This window comes from Anopheles ziemanni, chromosome 3 (assembly GCF_943734765.1).
Source record: "Anopheles ziemanni chromosome 3, idAnoZiCoDA_A2_x.2, whole genome shotgun sequence".
NCBI lineage: Eukaryota > Metazoa > Arthropoda > Insecta > Diptera > Culicidae > Anopheles > Anopheles ziemanni.
In genome coordinates this window covers 61,656,150-61,677,500 of record NC_080706.1, presented here as the reverse complement: position 1 = coordinate 61,677,500, position 21,351 = coordinate 61,656,150, and the positions used below count along the sequence as shown (strand labels likewise).

Below are 21,351 nucleotides of genomic sequence, written 5' to 3'. Positions count from 1 at the left end.
TTAATTTATTTTTAAATGGCTTAATTGAGCTAAAACATGCCGGTACATCTTACCACACCTGGGCATCTTGCCCCACTTTGCCCAACTTGGGGTTCAGGAGGCGAAGAAAGACAGCTAGAAGCAAACGAAACCGCGTAGATTGGTAGAGATGTGAATTAGAGGTCAGCAAATGCACGACGATTTTGTGAAAGGAGTCGACGTGGAATGTAGTTTGAAGACATATGTCTTTTTCTTTCAGGTGTCGCGTAGACATATCATGAGCTGACGGTAATGTGGATTATAGACCCTCCAAAGGGGTTGGAAACAAATGTCATCACCGAAACATAAAAACAGTATTGTATTTAATTAAAATATTATTATTCAAAACAATTATAAAAATTTCAAAATTCACGCAAACTTCCTTAACAGATTATTGATCTCTGAGTGAAATACATAGAACTTTCAAATGACCTAGAAAATTCTCAGACTCCGGTAGCTCACGCGATTGTACAAATTCCCATACAGTTTCGTTCGAATCCTTAAGAATAGTTGAGTTCAGTAATGCTTCGATTCGTGGTAGGTCAGTCACACTGATTTTCTCCAGTGGGTGTTCTAATTCATACTCAAGAAGACACTTTGATAAACTGAAGTCATTACATATCAGTGAAAATGAAACTAGATTTATTTCATCTATGTTCGTGATTCCACGGATACCCTTTTCAACCGCATGCCGGAGCAAACATTTGGCCAAATGGACCTTTTTCAACCCTATAGCTACTAAAAGTGCAGTACATCCTTCAACGGAGATCGTTACATCTGGATCATGTTTTAATATTTCCTGCAATACTTCAATAGAATGATGCTTCACAGCAGAGTGCAACAATGTGTTTCCCATCGGATCGATCGCGTCGATAGAACTTGAATCGTAATCGAGCAGTAATTTGATCAGGCGTATGTTATTGGCTAAAGTACCAGCCAGAGTAGCTTGAATTGGTGTAAACCCAATACTGTTTTTCACTGAGACGTCAACTTTGAACTGGAGCAATCGCTCAACTATGTCGCGCCGGCCAGTCATGGCAGCAATGTGTATTAATCGATTCTTCATATCACCATCCTCAAGATCAACCAGAGATACCCCGTGTTCGTTGCGTAATTCGCGATCCTGGCAAACTTCAACAAGGTAACGCGCGACGGCGTAGTCTTTGGAGTTCCACAAGGAAACATGAATCGCTGCCATTCCACTCTGATCGGCAAATAGTGGGTTGGCACCGGCTTCAACTAGCATTTTAACTATGTTCAGCTCATCGTTCGGGAAACACTTATGCAGTGGAGTTTCGCCGAGAAAATTTCTATAATTAACAGTTGATGACAAATCAATCTCGGATCCAAGGGGAAGAATATTGTAAACGCAACTTATATCTTCTACTTGCCAGAAATACACGGAAGTTCCTTCACTTAGCTTAAAGTGCGCTGCAACAACCGAGGCCTCCGCAAATAATGCATTTGATACCATCATAAAATCATTGAGACGATTCAACATCGATCCTGATTTCCGCATATCAACGTCTGTGGTTTGTTGCGATAGGTCGATCTTTTCTTTGTTTGCTGATAAGACATAGAACTCCACTGGCACACCTAGATCAATCGTGAACTCTTGCCAAGCCATATCCAGCACAACGATGCTCATTAACCTCGTAATCATATCTTTACAGCTTTTCTGCACATTACAAATGCGGTTTTCACTTCGTTTGCCGAAACAAACGATCGATGTGCTTGTTTTGAATACTATACTATTCAGGATTCCTATTCCCTCTAGGTGACGCATACTTTTCGCACGATCTAAGAGTTCTTTTATCATATCTTTATCCATATACTGTATAGCATATATAAGTGATGTTTCGAGAGTTGTTGACTCTTCTACAAATCCTATCGTTTGCCATGTTGTTAAAACTTTAATTGCAAACGCGAAGTGGCTATCCTCTATTTCCAAATGATTTGAAGGAACCGTGTCTATCTTCTCCCATATAGTTGCCAATCTTGTATCGTTCCGTTTTGCAATCGCCTCATGAAGAATTATAGAGTTGTCAAGCCAATCGAAACCAAGACGCTGCAAGGCTCGAACCATACTTCCACTAGCATTTCCGTACTGAATGGCTACAGCAAGAGGATGTACTCTACTATCGGCGTAAATATGACAGTTGACTGATCGTACGCGTTCAATTAATCGCCACATCCCAAACTTAACCAGTATAACCAAGGTGTTGTTCTCCTCATGCCTTTTTCCAGGATATAGGATATCAACAGGGGCATCACGATCAAGCAACAAGCTAACGCACTTCCATCGCTTGCGTACTGCTGCATGATATGTTATTTCAGCAAGTACTTTACTGGTAGCTGGATAAGTATTCAATAAATGCTGTAACATGTCTGTTTCGCCCATTCCGCCCGCTTTTCGACAAACATCTTCGAAAACTTCTGGTATAAAATATTTAAATGTATCATGCTCGAGCAGACACACCGCTGCTGTGTAATTTCTCGCCTGTGCGACTGTGATTAGAAGGAACTGGTATATGCGGGAGTCCATCTCAACATTGACCATCATTTTGAAAAATAAATCATGCCAATGTATCATTACTGCGAGAAGTCCTACTGCCAGATGAGGTTTCGGTGTTCGAGGGAACAATATTTCGGCAATAGATTTAACATTATACAGTAGAGCATCTCCTAGCGGACCCCGTTCACCCACGTGATGGAATACATCAAAGTAGGGAAGCATCTCTCGAACGCCTCGTTCGTTACCATGCTCGATCAATTTCCTTAGGATCGGTTCCCTGTTGGAGACCGCGACCAGGTGAATGAATAAATTTGTTTTGCGCAAACTGGAAATGAGTTCTGGCCAATCGAAAAGCTCCTCCCTGATCTCCGTATCGCCTCGCCCTATCGTTCGATCAAATGCGCTCTGATAATTGCACGCCATTAGAGCGCTCTTAAGCTGACGGGCCGGATCTTTACTTTGTTCAGAAAAATTTGAAAAGTATTTATTTAAGAATTCCACAACCATTGGTTCTGTGTTACACAAATCCACCCGCTCTGCTAGTTTGACATATTGGGGGGAACAGTACCGTTTGCTTGACGAACAGCAGAACTGGCTCCTTATTTCACCCCCATTTTTCATTGCATCCACAATTGTATCCACATTTTTTGTTCGAAAAGCGCATAACAGTTGATATTGCTCGCTTGCCCATTCGTGTGTATCCTTTACGGTTGGCAAGGCCTTACTGCTGTCCTCAACCTTAGTGACTCTATTGCCAAACAATTTCAATTCAGTATATGCAAATACATATGCGTTTATTACGATTTTCTCCAATGAGGAATCGGTTAGCATATTGTACGACACGCTGTCGTGTGCCAAAAAGTTGCGATAGTTTTTCCCTTGTATCACCGGTAATCGATACTTCATATATTGGAAACTATCACCAAAGTATCCAACCGACACCAACATTTCACTGAGCTCCAATTGCAGGTATTCCAAAGCGAGCACAGAAGACGGGTGAAGGTAATATAAACGATTCGCAAGATTTTCAACTGTATTCAATCTGTGTTTTTCAAGAATAAAACGAAGTTTTTCACGACGACCGTCAAAGAGTTCCTGCAATTTGTCCTGGTCCCTCTTTATTAACTCATTCACCAATTTATCGTCCAGCTCTATTTTTCGGTTGATACAGAAGCTTTTAACTATTCTCCATTTACTTTCGACAAGAAAAATGTTATCGTAATATGACTTCAGACGATGATTAAGTTCTTGCACGGCATTCTCACCTAAGCTGTCCGCTAAACCTAGGTCTTGGATTAGCTTATGGGTGTGCCAAATATAGTCCAAACGTTCAACGTTATCCATGGTAGATGCTATGATCTTGAAAAGACCGGCCAATGTAATAGGATTTAATCCTATCAACCGAGAACCTTTCCATTCCAGGACGGATGATACGGTTCCCATCGAAATCCATGATGCATGCGTGTCAGTCCAAAAATTATTAGCCCATCCCATAGTTAGTTTCCAGTCCAACAAACGACGAATAGCCGATAGATCGTCCCCTACAAAGCAAGCCCTTCGTATTTCAACAAAGCTTAGGTTTTGGTTTTCTTCGAAATATTTTCCCAATGCTTCCACGATGCCACGTTTCATCTCGAATTGACTTATTTGATAAGCATACTCTCTCGTTTGTGCTACAGCACTCTCACGTAGCTGTATAAAACGGTTATTGAGGTCTTGGAAATATTCTTGAACGTATCCGTAGCACACGGAATGCCGTAGTTCTGTTTCGTTTATGTCACCAACATAAAGTAGAAGTGAACGGAGTTCTTCGTAGGAACCACACCGGCGCATTAAGCCATACAACGTTTTCTTAGCATCTGCTAGCGCAACTACGTGCAAAAGCTGAAGCATTACGCTTACTCCATGAAAATGATTTTTCATAGCGTTACTGAGCTTCTTATTTGCGTCATCTCCCGCCAATACCTTCTTGAGGGATATTCCATGTGAAAATGCTTCCCGTAGTGATTTAACCGCTGTCGGAAACAGGCCTGATAGAAAGATCCGTAACGTCTGCTCTACCTTTCCAGGCATGTTTGGTGAGTTTTGTGTGTTTTTCAGGGTTTCTCCAAGTACTTGTATCATCCGCTTCATCCCAGCGTCTGGAGTGACGGTGTCCTCAGCTCTTAGTAGCTCAGGTATTTGATCACAGTACATGCACACTTTTTGCAGCGAATATAATTGCCTCGTTTTTCCGTACCATTTCTTTGCCTGTCGTATGATGCACCGATCTTTACCACGCAGATGACGCTTCAAGTCGAAACATTCTTCGCCAACTGTCTCTGCTACTATAGTATCAATTGTTTTACCCTTTTTCCATCCTGCCATCAGCCGATTCGCCACATTCAGCGAATGGGTCACATGTAAGTCTCCTTTTCCAATCGCATCAATGAAGCGTCGTTTATTCGACTCGTCTATGACTTGAATTTCATTAGTAAAATACATTTTATCGGAAGATTTTAATTTCTTCATCATATCCTTTATCAGCACATCCTTGTTCGGTTCGTCTGCATAATTTATTTTCTTCGTTGTCTCTGCAATCCAATGAGCCTTATTAGGGAAGTTGCTTGTTTTCAGCTTCTCTAACATCTCTTTAATTAAACGATCTTTAGCATGGGTATTCAAGCGTTGAGCTTCCTGCATAATCGTAGTAAGCTCTTTCTCCACCATCTCGAGATGGTTTTTGGTGAGTTTCAGTTGCCGATGAACCATTCGCACGAAGTCCATCACAAGCCGTTTATTCACTATTAGAGCGAGGTCCATAAATTGTTTATTGTTCTTGAAAACGGAAATAAACATCGCGACACAGAAGACAATCTCGGACATGGGTAGATGGTTAAGGAATTGTTTGTGCTTGAGAAAGTAGAGGCAATTATGGATGACGTGCAATCGATGCAGCAACTGGTCATCAACATCGTCATATAAGCGTGTATCATATTTCTCGCTTATCACTCGCCAGCAGTCGTCGATTATATCGATATGGTCCTTCCACTCCGTTGGGTCCTTTACACCTCGCCAATTTCCCGACAAGTTCCGGTATGCGTAGTCCGAAAGTTTCCACTGGGCGAAGTGTCGCAGCTCCTCCGACAGAACAAAGTTTTTCACATTCAACTTCACGAACGCACTGGCGATGTTTTTGAACGTCTCGTCCTCACTCATGTTCTTCATCGAAAGAAACAGTTTGAAAAGGTCCAGCGAATCATGCTTCAACATCTTATAGCAGGCAGTTACATCATCTAAGCCCTCCATTTCCACTCCAATAAGCTGCTTCGTTAGCTCTTGATCTCCATTTTGATATGCGTACTCCAGAACCGTTTGTCCTTCGTTATCACGCTGATCAAAATCCACCAAACCACTAGCCAGCAAACGGCGCACCAAGCCGAGATGACTCACGCCGCCAAGTTTCACGCACAAGTGCAGCGGTGATTCCCCGTAGATTGCCTCAAACTCCAATACAATCGCGATCGTCGCACTTTTCAAGCACAATTCCACCTGCTCCTCGTCGCCTACTGTGATGGCTTCGAAAAGAGCTTCTACTAAACCACTTTCCATGGCGATCTTTTCCGCTGGGGATGATGTAAATGTATACAGAAACGTATAAACAATGCAGAAACAGCTCGAACAGCTTCTGAACGTCCTAACTAACGCACAGCTGGTGATCGAGTGGCGAAAATATTTACGAGACGAATATTCGTACCACGTCCCTTAACCGGTCACTCTCAGAGAGAATGAGAATAGAGAGAATCTGCGCTTCATTTCATACGACCACGTTTTTGTGCCAGTCAATGTTCTTCATTATGAATCTTCATTATTATCGGGCCTCTCTTTGAACTGTTTTTAAAAGTTAAACTCTTTCAAGGGGATTCCCTGGCATCAACCAGCAACGGGGAAATACCGTATAAGTCGAAGACTGGTGCCTGAAACGAATGGTTCCTGTGGATCAGAACGAGGCATGCAATGATAGTTTATATTTGATTGCTTAACCCCTTCACAGTCTTAGTATTTTTTTTACAGTTTTTGTGATTTAGATCTATACTGTGGTAAATTGGTTTCAATTTCATTTTACAACGAAAATAGAAACAAAACAGGCGACACAATCTGTCTGGGCAATGCTGTGAAAAGGTTAATAGCAAGTACTTTCTCTATTGTATATACTACTAGCTCGAAGCCCCGGCGAAGCTCGGGGAGGGAAAATGCGACAAAAGTTTTTATTTTTGGTTCATATTCTAACTTGTGCTATGGTTCCTCGGCAAGACTACGGCTTCGCTCTTGGTAAACCCGTGTTCGAGTCCCGTTTCCGCTTAGAGTCAAATTGTAAAAAAAAACATGCTTCACGTGCACTGTTAAGAATGTAGGGTTTATTGCCTCGTCTCATCACGGGACTGTGAAACTGAGATTTATAAAAATAAAGATTATGCCAGGGATGCTACATGGAATTTTCTCCACCCGGTCTCACATGACCCTCTGGTGCTAGGTTGTAGATTATGCAGCAAGTCCATCTCCGTTATCCTTTGGCTGGTATCAAAGGAGCCAGACAAGGAGAAAAGAAACTTAAATTATACTTAAAATAAACTTAAAGAGAAGAGTGGTAAAAATTAGTTTTGTACTAAATTACACTCCTTTTGATTTTTACATTTTCCGAGGATCACTTAACTTTTAATTATGCAAAACATTTAGAAGCAGGTTTCATGATTCGAATGATCAGTACACTGGTGTCTAGTGGACAATAGTTCTAGGCCACTCTTTTCAAGTTTTATTTTCGGATGAAATAATCTATGAAGTATGTTCACATGTATGTTTATACATAGTTCACATGTATGTTTGTTCCGTTATGGATAAATATTAATAGGTATTAAGACTATTAGTATATTGATCACAAAAATTTCATTTTATTTCTCTGTATGTTTTGTTTGAAACAAACTCTACTCCACCAGGCCTTAATTTGAAATTGAAAACTTTTACGTATTAGAAAAATAATGCGTCAATAGAGTTTCATAATTTGATTACGCTACACACAATATACAGTACAAAAGTAACAAATCCCTGATACAGTTTGGAGCATACACAGCTCATGTTTTACGTTTATGTGGTTTCTTATCATTCTATTATTTGCTCAGCTAGCGAGATGCACATTCTCGAGAGGAAGGAAAGAAAGTTTTGTGACTCAGTTAATTGACTACTCAGCACATATTGCCACATTGGAACATTGGAGGCTTTCAAGACGTTGGTGTTTAATATTGCTACAATTCGTGGTAGGTCGTTAACATTTATTTCCTCCAGTGAATGTTCTAATTCATACTCAAATAGAGATTTTGATAAACTGTAGTCATTACATATCAACGATAAAACAACTATATCTTCTTCATCTATGCTCGTGATTCCACGGATGCCCTTTTCAACCGCATACCGAAGCAAACATTTGCTTGATTCGGATTTTTTAAGCATTAAAGCTAAACAAAGGGCAGTACATCCTTCCGGGGAGAGCGTTATATCTGGATCATGTCTTAATATTTCCTGCAATACTTCAATGGAATGATACTTTACAGCAGAGAACAACAATGTGTCTCCCATCGGATCCATCGCGTCGATAGAACTAGAATCGTAATCGAGCAGTAATTTGATCATATGTGATTTATTCGGCAAAGTAACTTTCAGAGCTGTTTGAATTGGTGTTAACCCGATACTGTTTTTCATCGAGGCGTCGACTTTCAACTGGACCAAACGCTCAACTATGTCCTGCCGGCCAGTCATGACAGCAATGTGTATTAATCGATTCTTCAAATTACCATCTTCAAGATCAACCAGAGATAAACCGTGTTCGTTGCGTAATTCGCGATCCTGGCAAACTTCAACAAGGTAACGTGCGACGGCGAAATCTTTGGAGTTCCACAAAGAAATATGAATCGCTGCCATTCCACTCTGATCGGCAAATAGTGGGTTGGCACCGGCTTCAACTAGCATTTTAACTATGTTCAGCTCATCGTTCGGGAAACACTTATGCAGTGGAGTTTCGCCGAGAAAATTTCTATAATTAACAGTTGATGACAAATCAATCTCGGATCCAAGGGGAAGAATATTGTAAACGCAACTTATATCTTCTACTTGCCAGAAATACACGGAGGTTCCTTCACTTAGCTTAAAGTGCGCGGCAAAAACCGAGGCCTCCGCAAATAATGCATTTGATACCATCATAAAATCATTGAGACGATTCAACATCGATCCTGATTTCCGCATATCAACGTCTGTGGTTTGTTGCGATAGGTCGATCTTTTCTTTGTTTGCTGATAAGACATAGAACTCCACTGGCACACCTAGATCAATCGTGAACTCTTGCCAACCCATATCCAGCACAACGGTGCTCTTTAACCTCGTAATCATATCTTTACAGCTTTTCTGCACATTACAAATGCGGTTTTCACTTCGTTTGCCGAAACAAACGATCGATGTGCTTGTTTTGAATACTATACTATTCAGGATTCCTATTCCCTCTAGGTGACGCATACTTTTCGCACGATCTAAGAGTTCTTTTATCATATCTTTATCCATATAGTGTATAGCATACATAAGTGATGTTTCGAGAGTTGTTGACTCTTCTACAAATCCTATCGTTTGCCATGTTGTTAAAACTTTAATTGCAAACGCGAAGTGGCTATCCTCTATTTCCAAATGATTTGATTGAATAATCACGTCAATCTCCCTCCATATGATTGCCAAAGTAACACTGTCGCGTCTTATGATCGCCGCATGAAGAATCACAGACTCGTCAATCCAGTCGAAACCAAGACGCCGTAACGTTCGAACCATACCACCAGACATCATTCCATAACTTATAGCAATTGAGAATGGATGCGTTATATTATCGCCGTACATGCGACAGTGGATTGATCTTACGCGATCAATTAATCGCCATAGTCCAAACTTAACCAGTATGATTAAAGTGTTACCCTGCTCATAATTCTTTCCTAAAAATTCGATGTCAACAGGGGCATCCCGATCAAGCAGCAAGCTAACGCACTTCCACTGCTTACGTACTGCTGCATGATATACTATTTCAGCTAACACTTGGCTAGTGGTTGAATGGCTTTCTAACAAATGCCGCAGTAAAGATGTTTCACCCATTCTAGCGGCATGAATGCAGCTATTTCTAAACGCACCCGGTATATACTGTTTGAACAATGCATTCTCAAGTAGAAAAACTGACGCCGTATAATTTCGCGACTGTGCTGCAGTTTTAAGCAGAAGTTCCAACTTTTCAGAGCACATTTCCGATTTCAACACAATGGTTGGAAACATGTCATTCCAATGAATAATAATTAAGAGCAGTTCAACAGCGGTGCCATGTGGTGCCGTTGTACGGGCAAGCAACAGCTCTGCTATAGACCTCATATTATACACAAGGGCATCTCTTAGCGGGCCTAGCTGCGTTGGGTCACGAAAATCTTCAAAAAATGGTAGTATCTCTTGAACGCCTCGTTGATTGCCATGCTCGATCAACGCTTTCAAAATTCTTTGCCTATTGAAAGCTGCTATCAGGTGAATGAATAAATCTGTTTTGCGTACACGAGGCATAAGTTCTGGCCAATCGAAAAGCTCGTGTCGTATCAGCGTATCTCTTGCCGGCCCCCTTCCTATCGTGCGATCAAAAGCGGCTTGATAATTGCACATCAGTAACGCACTTTTGAGTTGATGTACAGGATCTTCACAAACTTCACTAAAACCATGAAAGTATGTATTCAAATATCGTGCAATCAACGGGTTTACATTGCAAGAATCGACCAGGACAGTTAGATTTCGAAACTGTGGCGAAATTTTCTTCTGATTCGGCGAACAACAGAAAACGCTTCGTATTTCACCTCCGTTTTTTATTGCAGCGACAATTTGATTCAAATCCTCCGTTTGAAAAGCACTTTTCATTTGTGACTGCTCCTCCGTCCATCTATGCGTATCTTGCACCGTTGGATAAGACATTTCCATGACTTCTGTTTTCATTTCTCGTTTACCAAACAAATGTAGCTCAGTGTAGGCGAAGACGTACGCATTAATAACTGTCTTCTCCGTCCAGCTGTCCGTTAAGAGATTGTAAGAAAGGCTATCATGCGCCAGGTAGTTTCGGTAGTTTCTACCCTGTATCATTGGCATTCTGTGTTTTAGGTATTGAAAATTATCACCAAAGTATCCTACAGCAACTAACATTTCGCAAATCTCTAGCTGAAGGTACTCCAAACTTGCTTCAGCACTTGGTGGTAAATTTCGCCCACAACTCGCGAGATTTTCAACAGTGTTCATGTCATGTTTCTCGAGGATGGTACGAAGCTTTTCCCGACGATCATCAAAAAGCGTCTGCAATTTTGCCTGGTCGCTATTCGTTAATTCATGCACCAACCTCTCGTTTATCTCAATTTTGCGGCTCTTACAAAAGGTTTTTACAATTCTCCATTTACTTTCAACAAAAAAAATGTTATCGTAATATGGTTTCAGCCGCTGATTGAGTTCTTGCGTGGCATTCTCATCAAAGCTGCGGGCTAGACCCAACTCCTGAATCAGTTTACGGGTGTGCCAAAGGTAGTCGAATTGTTCGGCGCAATCCATCGATACTGCTATAGTCTTTAGCAAACCAGCCAGCACGGCAGGATTGAATTTCAATAATCTTGGATCCATCCAGTCCAGCTGGTACGTATGGATTTGCTCTTTCTCCCATTCGGAATGGATGCTACTGAAAAACTTATTTCCCCAACTCATTGATAGTTTCCAGTCCAACAGCCGTTGAGTGCCCGCCAGATCGTCACCCACAAAACACGCTCGCCGTATTTCAGTATGTGTTACAAGACTGCTTTCAATGAAAAACTTTTCCAGGTCCATTACAATGGCTATTTTACGCTCCATTTTTTTATGCAAATAGATGAATTCTAACGATTTACCTACAAGGCTGTCTTGCAGTTCCGTGAACAGAGTTTGCGCATCATCAAAATATTTTTTAATAGTTTCGAAAAAGCTGAAGTGCTGTTTTTCCATCTCTTCCGTATCGTCCGCATAAAGTAGAAGTGATCGTAATGCTTCATAGGAACCACATCGGCGCATCAGACCGTAGAATGATTGCCGTGCATCTATCAACGCGACAACGTACAAAAGCAAGAATGAAATGTATACGGTGCGCAAATGTTGCCTTGTCGTTTTGCATACCTGCCTATGGCACACTTCATCAACTAGGATTCTCTTGAAGGATACACTATGTGAAATGGTTTCCCGTAGCGATATGTTTATAAGAGGAAAAAGTTGAGTTAACATTCCTCCTACCGCGGGTTTAGCCTTTCCTGGCAAATTTGGAGAACTTTGTGTATTTTTTATCGCTTCTCCAAACACTTGTGTCATACGCAATATACATGAAACAGAATTAACCGAGTCTATTATGGCGCTATCTTCTAATTCATTATCCAGATTTAACTCCTTACAGTAGTGTAGTGCTTTGTGGAGTGAATAAATTTGCTTCATTTTCGTATAGCATGTTTTGATTTTCCTTATGATTCTCCGGCCTTTACCACGCAAAAGATGTTTCAAGTCGAAACATGCTTCTCCAACTGTCTCTGCCACTATCGTACCTATTGTTTTACCCTTTCCTGCCATCAATCGGTTCACCACATTCTGCGGATGCGTCACGTGCAAACTTCTTTTACGTATCTCTTCAATAAAGTGGCGTTTATTTCCCTCCTCTATGGCTTGTATCGCCTTGCCCAAGTACATTTTATTGGAAGATTTTAATTTCTTCATCATATCCTTTATCAGCACATCCTTGTTCAGGCCTTCTGCATCATTTATTTTCTTCGTTGTCTCTGCAACCCAATGAGCCTTATTAGGGAAGTTGCTTGCTTTCAGTTTCTCTAACATCTCCTCAATTAAACGATCTTTAGCATTGGCATTCAAGCGTTGAGCTTCCTGCATAATCGTAGTAAGCTCTTTCTCCGCCATCTCGAGATGGTTTTTGGCGAGTTTCAGTTGCCGATGAACCATTCGCACGAAGTCCATCACTAGCCGTTTGTTCACTAACAGACGATATTCGTTGAATTGGGTACTATTTTTGAAAATGGAAATAAACATCGCGACACAGAAGACAATCTCGGACATGGGTAGATGGTTGAGAAATTGTTTGTGCTTGAGAAAGTACAGGCAATTATGGATGATGTGCAATCGATGCAGCAACTGGTCATCAACATCGTCATATAAGCGTGTATCATATTTCTCGCTTATCACTCGCCAGCAGTCGTCGATTATATCGATATGGTCCTTCCACTCCGTTGGGTCCTTTACACCTCGCCAATTTCCCGACAAGTTCCGGTATGCGTAGTCCGAAAGTTTCCACTGGGCGAAGTGTCGCAGCTCCTCCGACAGAACAAAGTTTTTCACATTCAACTTCACGAACGCACTGGCGATGTTTTTGAACGTCTCGTCCTCACTCATGTTCTTCATCGAAAGAAACAGTTTGAAAAGGTCCAGCGAATCATGCTTCAACATCTTATAGCAGGCAGTTACATCATCTAAGCCCTCCATTTCCACTCCAATAAGCTGCTTCGTTAGCTCTTGATCTCCATTTTGATATGCGTACTCCAGAACCGTTTGTCCTTCGTTATCACGCTGATCAAAATCCACCAAACCACTAGCCAGCAAACGGCGCACCAAGCCGAGATGACTCACGCCGCCAAGTTTCACGCACAAGTGCAGCGGTGATTCCCCGTAGATTGCCTCAAACTCCAATACAATCGCGATCGTCGCACTTTTCAAGCACAATTCCACCTGCTCCTCGTCGCCTACTGTGATGGCTTCGAAAAGAGCTTCTACTAAACCACTTTCCATGGCGATCTTTTCCGCTGGGGATGATGTAAATGTATACAGAAACGTATAAACAATGCAGAAACAGCTCGAACAGCTTCTGAACGTCCTAACTAACGCACAGCTGGTGATCGAGTGGCGAAAATATTTACGAGACGAATATTCGTACCACGTCCCTTAACCGGTCACTCTCAGAGAGAATGAGAATAGAGAGAATCTGCGCTTCATTTCATACGACCACGTTTTTGTGCCAGTCAATGTTCTTCATTATGAATCTTCATTATTATCGGGCCTCTCTTTGAACTGTTTTTAAAAGTTAAACTCTTTCAAGGGGATTCCCTGGCATCAACCAGCAACGGGGAAATACCGTATAAGTCGAAGACTGGTGCCTGAAACGAATGGTTCCTGTGGATCAGAACGAGGCATGCAATGATAGTTTATATTTGATTGCTTAACCCCTTCACAGTCTTAGTATTTTTTTTACAGTTTTTGTGATTTAGATCTATACTGTGGTAAATTGGTTTCAATTTCATTTTACAACGAAAATAGAAACAAAACAGGCGACACAATCTGTCTGGGCAATGCTGTGAAAAGGTTAATAGCAAGTACTTTCTCTATTGTATATACTACTAGCTCGAAGCCCCGGCGAAGCTCGGGGAGGGAAAATGCGACAAAAGTTTTTATTTTTGGTTCATATTCTAACTTGTGCTATGGTTCCTCGGCAAGACTACGGCTTCGCTCTTGGTAAACCCGTGTTCGAGTCCCGTTTCCGCTTAGAGTCAAATTGTAAAAAAAAACATGCTTCACGTGCACTGTTAAGAATGTAGGGTTTATTGCCTCGTCTCATCACGGGACTGTGAAACTGAGATTTATAAAAATAAAGATTATGCCAGGGATGCTACATGGAATTTTCTCCACCCGGTCTCACATGACCCTCTGGTGCTAGGTTGTAGATTATGCAGCAAGTCCATCTCCGTTATCCTTTGGCTGGTATCAAAGGAGCCAGACAAGGAGAAAAGAAACTTAAATTATACTTAAAATAAACTTAAAGAGAAGAGTGGTAAAAATTAGTTTTGTACTAAATTACACTCCTTTTGATTTTTACATTTTCCGAGGATCACTTAACTTTTAATTATGCAAAACATTTAGAAGCAGGTTTCATGATTCGAATGATCAGTACACTGGTGTCTAGTGGACAATAGTTCTAGGCCACTCTTTTCAAGTTTTATTTTCGGATGAAATAATCTATGAAGTATGTTCACATGTATGTTTATACATAGTTCACATGTATGTTTGTTCCGTTATGGATAAATATTAATAGGTATTAAGACTATTAGTATATTGATCACAAAAATTTCATTTTATTTCTCTGTATGTTTTGTTTGAAACAAACTCTACTCCACCAGGCCTTAATTTGAAATTGAAAACTTTTACGTATTAGAAAAATAATGCGTCAATAGAGTTTCATAATTTGATTACGCTACACACAATATACAGTACAAAAGTAACAAATCCCTGATACAGTTTGGAGCATACACAGCTCATGTTTTACGTTTATGTGGTTTCTTATCATTCTATTATTTGCTCAGCTAGCGAGATGCACATTCTCGAGAGGAAGGAAAGAAAGTTTTGTGACTCAGTTAATTGACTACTCAGCACATATTGCCACATTGGAACATTGGAGGCTTTCAAGACGTTGGTGTTTAATATTGCTACAATTCGTGGTAGGTCGTTAACATTTATTTCCTCCAGTGAATGTTCTAATTCATACTCAAATAGAGATTTTGATAAACTGTAGTCATTACATATCAACGATAAAACAACTATATCTTCTTCATCTATGCTCGTGATTCCACGGATGCCCTTTTCAACCGCATACCGAAGCAAACATTTGCTTGATTCGGATTTTTTAAGCATTAAAGCTAAACAAAGGGCAGTACATCCTTCCGGGGAGAGCGTTATATCTGGATCATGTCTTAATATTTCCTGCAATACTTCAATGGAATGATACTTTACAGCAGAGAACAACAATGTGTCTCCCATCGGATCCATCGCGTCGATAGAACTAGAATCGTAATCGAGCAGTAATTTGATCATATGTGATTTATTCGGCAAAGTAACTTTCAGAGCTGTTTGAATTGGTGTTAACCCGATACTGTTTTTCATCGAGGCGTCGACTTTCAACTGGACCAAACGCTCAACTATGTCCTGCCGGCCAGTCATGACAGCAATGTGTATTAATCGATTCTTCAAATTACCATCTTCAAGATCAACCAGAGATAAACCGTGTTCGTTGCGTAATTCGCGATCCTGGCAAACTTCAACAAGGTAACGTGCGACGGCGAAATCTTTGGAGTTCCACAAAGAAATATGAATCGCTGCCATTCCACTCTGATCGGCAAATAGTGGGTTGGCACCGGCTTCAACTAGCATTTTAACTATGTTCAGCTCATCGTTCGGGAAACACTTATGCAGTGGAGTTTCGCCGAGAAAATTTCTATAATTAACAGTTGATGACAAATCAATCTCGGATTCAAGGGGAAGAATATTGTAAACGCAACTTATATCTTCTACTTGCCAGAAATACACGGAGGTTCCTTCACTTAGCTTAAAGTGCGCGGCAAAAACCGAGGCCTCCGCAAATAATGCATTTGATACCATCATAAAATCATTGAGACGATTCAACATCGATCCTGATTTCCGCATATCAACGTCTGTGGTTTGTTGCGATAGGTCGATCTTTTCTTTGTTTGCTGATAAGACATAGAACTCCACTGGCACACCTAGATCAATCGTGAACTCTTGCCAACCCATATCCAGCACAACGGTGCTCTTTAACCTCGTAATCATATCTTTACAGCTTTTCTGCACATTACAAATGCGGTTTTCACTTCGTTTGCCGAAACAAACGATCGATGTGCTTGTTTTGAATACTATACTATTCAGGATTCCTATTCCCTCTAGGTGACGCATACTTTTCGCACGATCTAAGAGTTCTTTTATCATATCTTTATCCATATAGTGTATAGCATACATAAGTGATGTTTCGAGAGTTGTTGACTCTTCTACAAATCCTATCGTTTGCCATGTTGTTAAAACTTTAATTGCAAACGCGAAGTGGCTATCCTCTATTTCCAAATGATTTGATTGAATAATCACGTCAATCTCCCTCCATATGATTGCCAAAGTAACACTGTCGCGTCTTATGATCGCCGCATGAAGAATCACAGACTCGTCAATCCAGTCGAAACCAAGACGCCGTAACGTTCGAACCATACCACCAGACATCATTCCATAACTTATAGCAATTGAGAATGGATGCGTTATATTATCGCCGTACATGCGACAGTGGATTGATCTTACGCGATCAATTAATCGCCATAGTCCAAACTTAACCAGTATGATTAAAGTGTTACCCTGCTCATAATTCTTTCCTAAAAATTCGATGTCAACAGGGGCATCCCGATCAAGCAGCAAGCTAACGCACTTCCACTGCTTACGTACTGCTGCATGATATACTATTTCAGCTAACACTTGGCTAGTGGTTGAATGGCTTTCTAACAAATGCCGCAGTAAAGATGTTTCACCCATTCTAGCGGCATGAATGCAGCTATTTCTAAACGCACCCGGTATATACTGTTTGAACAATGCATTCTCAAGTAGAAAAACTGACGCCGTATAATTTCGCGACTGTGCTGCAGTTTTAAGCAGAAGTTCCAACTTTTCAGAGCACATTTCCGATTTCAACACAATGGTTGGAAACATGTCATTCCAATGAATAATAATTAAGAGCAGTTCAACAGCGGTGCCATGTGGTGCCGTTGTACGGGCAAGCAACAGCTCTGCTATAGACCTCATATTATACACAAGGGCATCTCTTAGCGGGCCTAGCTGCGTTGGGTCACGAAAATCTTCAAAAAATGGTAGTATCTCTTGAACGCCTCGTTGATTGCCATGCTCGATCAACGCTTTCAAAATTCTTTGCCTATTGAAAGCTGCTATCAGGTGAATGAATAAATCTGTTTTGCGTACACGAGGCATAAGTTCTGGCCAATCGAAAAGCTCGTGTCGTATCAGCGTATCTCTTGCCGGCCCCCTTCCTATCGTGCGATCAAAAGCGGCTTGATAATTGCACATCAGTAACGCACTTTTGAGTTGATGTACAGGATCTTCACAAACTTCACTAAAACCATGAAAGTATGTATTCAAATATCGTGCAATCAACGGGTTTACATTGCAAGAATCGACCAGGACAGTTAGATTTCGAAACTGTGGCGAAATTTTCTTCTGATTCGGCGAACAACAGAAAACGCTTCGTATTTCACCTCCGTTTTTTATTGCAGCGACAATTTGATTCAAATCCTCCGTTTGAAAAGCACTTTTCATTTGTGACTGCTCCTCCGTCCATCTATGCGTATCTTGCACCGTTGGATAAGACATTTCCATGACTTCTGTTTTCATTTCTCGTTTACCAAACAAATGTAGCTCAGTGTAGGCGAAGACGTACGCATTAATAACTGTCTTCTCCGTCCAGCTGTCCGTTAAGAGATTGTAAGAAAGGCTATCATGCGCCAGGTAGTTTCGGTAGTTTCTACCCTGTATCATTGGCATTCTGTGTTTTAGGTATTGAAAATTATCACCAAAGTATCCTACAGCAACTAACATTTCGCAAATCTCTAGCTGAAGGTACTCCAAACTTGCTTCAGCACTTGGTGGTAAATTTCGCCCACAACTCGCGAGATTTTCAACAGTGTTCATGTCATGTTTCTCGAGGATGGTACGAAGCTTTTCCCGACGATCATCAAAAAGCGTCTGCAATTTTGCCTGGTCGCTATTCGTTAATTCATGCACCAACATCTCGTTCATCTCAATTTTGCGGCTCTTACAAAAGGTTTTTACAATTCTCCATTTACTTTCAACAAAAAAAATGTTATCGTAATATGGTTTCAGCCGCTGATTGAGTTCTTGCGTGGCATTCTCATCAAAGCTGCGGGCTAGACCCAACTCCTGAATCAGTTTACGGGTGTGCCAAAGGTAGTCGAATTGTTCGGCGCAATCCATCGATACTGCTATAGTCTTTAGCAAACCAGCCAGCACGGCAGGATTGAATTTCAATAATCTTGGATCCATCCAGTCCAGCTGGTACGTATGGATTTGCTCTTTCTCCCATTCGGAATGGATGCTACTGAAAAACTTATTTCCCCAACTCATTGATAGTTTCCAGTCCAACAGCCGTTGAGTGCCCGCCAGATCGTCACCCACAAAACACGCTCGCCGTATTTCAGTATGTGTTACAAGACTGCTTTCAATGAAAAACTTTTCCAGGTCCATTACAATGGCTATTTTACGCTCCATTTTTTTATGCAAATAGATGAATTCTAACGATTTACCTACAAGGCTGTCTTGCAGTTCCGTGAACAGAGTTTGCGCATCATCAAAATATTTTTTAATAGTTTCGAAAAAGCTGAAGTGCTGTTTTTCCATCTCTTCCGTATCGTCCGCATAAAGTAGAAGTGATCGTAATGCTTCATAGGAACCACATCGGCGCATCAGACCGTAGAATGATTGCCGTGCATCTATCAACGCGACAACGTACAAAAGCAAGAATGAAATGTATACGGTGCGCAAATGTTGCCTTGTCGTTTTGCATACCTGCCTATGGCACACTTCATCAACTAGGATTCTCTTGAAGGATACACTATGTGAAATGGTTTCCCGTAGCGATATGTTTATAAGAGGAAAAAGTTGAGTTAACATTCCTCCTACCGCGGGTTTAGCCTTTCCTGGCAAATTTGGAGAACTTTGTGTATTTTTTATCGCTTCTCCAAACACTTGTGTCATACGCAATATACATGAAACAGAATTAACCGAGTCTATTATGGCGCTATCTTCTAATTCATTATCCAGATTTAACTCCTTACAGTAGTGTAGTGCTTTATGGAGTGAATAAATTTGCTTCATTTTCGTATAGCATGTTTTGATTTTCCTTATGATTCTCCGGCCTTTACCACGCAAAAGATGTTTCAAGTCGAAACATGCTTCTCCAACTGTCTCTGCCACTATCGTACCTATTGTTTTACCCTTTCCTGCCATCAATCGGTTCACCACATTCTGCGGATGCGTCACGTGCAAACTTCTTTTACGTATCTCTTCAATAAAGTGGCGTTTATTTCCCTCCTCTATGGCTTGTATCGCCTTGCCCAAGTACATTTTATTGGAAGATTTTAATTTCTTCTTCATATCCTTTATCAGCACATCCTTGTTCGGTTCGTCTGCATAATTTATTTTCTTCGTTGTCTCTGCAACCCAATGAGCCTTATTAGGGAAGTTGCTTGCTTTCAGTTTCTCTAACATCTCCTCAATTAAACGATCTTTAGCATTGGCATTCAAGCGTTGAGCTTCCTGCATAATCGTAGTAAGCTCTTTCTCCGCCATCTCGAGATGGTTTTTGGCGAGTTTCAGTTGCCGATGAACCATTCGCACGAAGTCCATCACTAGCCGTTTGTTCACTAACAGACGATATTCGTTGAATTGGGTACTATTTTTGAAAATGGAAATAAACATCGCGACACAGAAGACAATCTCGGACATGGGTAGATGGTTGAGAAATTGTTTGTGCTTGAGAAAGTACAGGCAATTATGGATGATGTGCAATCGATGCAGCAACTGGTCATCAACATCGTCATATAAGCGTGTATCATATTTCTCGCTTATCACTCGCCAGCAGTCGTCGATTATATCGATATGGTCCTTCCACTCCGTTGGGTCCTTTACACCTGGCCAATTCCCCGACAAGTTCCGGTATGCGTAGTCCGAAAGCTTCCACTGGGCGAAGTGTCGCAGCTCCTCCGACAGAACAAAGTTTTTCACATTCAACTTCACGAACGCACTGGCGATGTTTTTGAACGTCTCGACCTCACTCATGTTCTTCATCGAAAGAAACAGTTTGAAAAGGTCCAGCGAATCATGCTTCAACATCTTATAGCACGCAGTTACATCATCTAAGCCCTCCATTTCCACTCCAATAAGCTGCTTCGTTAGCTCTTGATCTCCATTTCGATATGCGTACTCCAGAACCGTTTGTCCTTCGTTATCACGCTGATCAAAATCCACCAAACCACTAGCCAGCAAACGGCGCACCAAGCCGAGATGACTCACGCCGCCAAGTTTCACGCACAAGTGCAGCGGTGATTCCCCGTAGATTGCCTCAAACTCCAATACAATCGCGATCGTCGCACTTTTCAAGCACAATTCCACCTGCTCCTCGTCACCTACTGTGATGGCTTCGAAAAGAGTTTCCACTAAACTATCCACCATGATGTTCTCTCACGTAAAGAAATTAAAGATGTTTGAGCAAAACTTTGTAAAATTTCGTAAACTCTGTAAAGTGTCACAGCTTGAAACGTCCGATCGTCCAGTACGAACCAATGCTAATGTGAGAATAGCGCACAATGCCCTGTTGAATGATTCGCAGAATTGAAACAGAGAGGAAAAAAATGTAACCTTGACTCTTTCACGGGTCTCGGAAGCGGTTAAAAAATGGTGTTTGAGGTGGGATGCTTCAAAAGTGTTTTGTCAAAAATACAGAGACAAAATTGTCTCTGAGAGGATGGTCTGAGACGCGAGCAGTCCTGTGATAGGAAACCCTGCCTCCACATTTCAAGAGCGAAGCCGCAATCTGAGCATACCCCATGAGCCCAGCAAGTTCTTGTCAGTATACGAACACATTTTTACAACAATCAATTGGTTTGTGAAATTTTGTTCTTTACATTTTACACATTTTCTCAATACTTATTCAATTTACTTATTTTCATAAATTCTCTTAGTCATGTATAGTGGGTTTGACTCATGCTACTAAGATTAGATTTTGTTTTAGGGGAAATTATAAGATGGCTGTGTGAGATGTTCAATGAAAAAAAAAATCCAATTTTATGTTTTCTGCCACGTAGAACAGATAT

At 41.1% G+C, this 21,351-nt stretch overlaps 2 protein-coding genes across 2 annotated transcripts; both read right to left on the bottom strand.

The window, feature by feature from the left end:
* Positions 1–409: 409 nt before the first annotated feature.
* Positions 410–6,124, bottom strand: LOC131285192 (uncharacterized). Its single transcript, XM_058314054.1, has one exon. It carries the CDS (start codon positions 6,122–6,124, stop codon positions 410–412), a length of 5,715 nt encoding a protein of 1,904 aa, XP_058170037.1.
* A 930-nt stretch (positions 6,125–7,054) lies between these two features.
* LOC131285191 (uncharacterized) lies at positions 7,055–20,710 on the bottom strand. The gene is made up of 4 exons (XM_058314053.1): positions 15,046–20,710; positions 12,169–13,431; positions 11,495–11,676; positions 7,055–7,087 (listed from the first exon to the last, which is right to left on the bottom strand). Exons 1-4 carry the CDS (start codon positions 20,708–20,710, stop codon positions 7,055–7,057), a joined length of 7,143 nt encoding a protein of 2,380 aa, XP_058170036.1.
* Between the last annotated feature and the right edge of the window lie 641 nt (positions 20,711–21,351).

Excerpts from the sequence above, each read along its gene's own strand:
- LOC131285191 (XM_058314053.1), bottom strand. The coding sequence starts at position 20,710 with ATGGTGGATAGTTTAGTGGAAACTCTTTTCGAAGCCATCACAGTAGGT. Across the intron at positions 13,432-15,045 it reads AATGTGGCAATATGTGCTGA|CGGAAAAGATCGCCATGGAA; the intron begins GTAGTCAATTAA and ends CATCATCCCCAG. Across the intron at positions 7,088-11,494 it reads CGGAACTGCAAGACAGCCTT|CCAAAGGATAACGGAGATGG; the intron begins GTAGGTAAATCG and ends CTTTGATACCAG.
- LOC131285192 (XM_058314054.1), bottom strand. The coding sequence starts at position 6,124 with ATGGAAAGTGGTTTAGTAGAAGCTCTTTTCGAAGCCATCACAGTAGGC.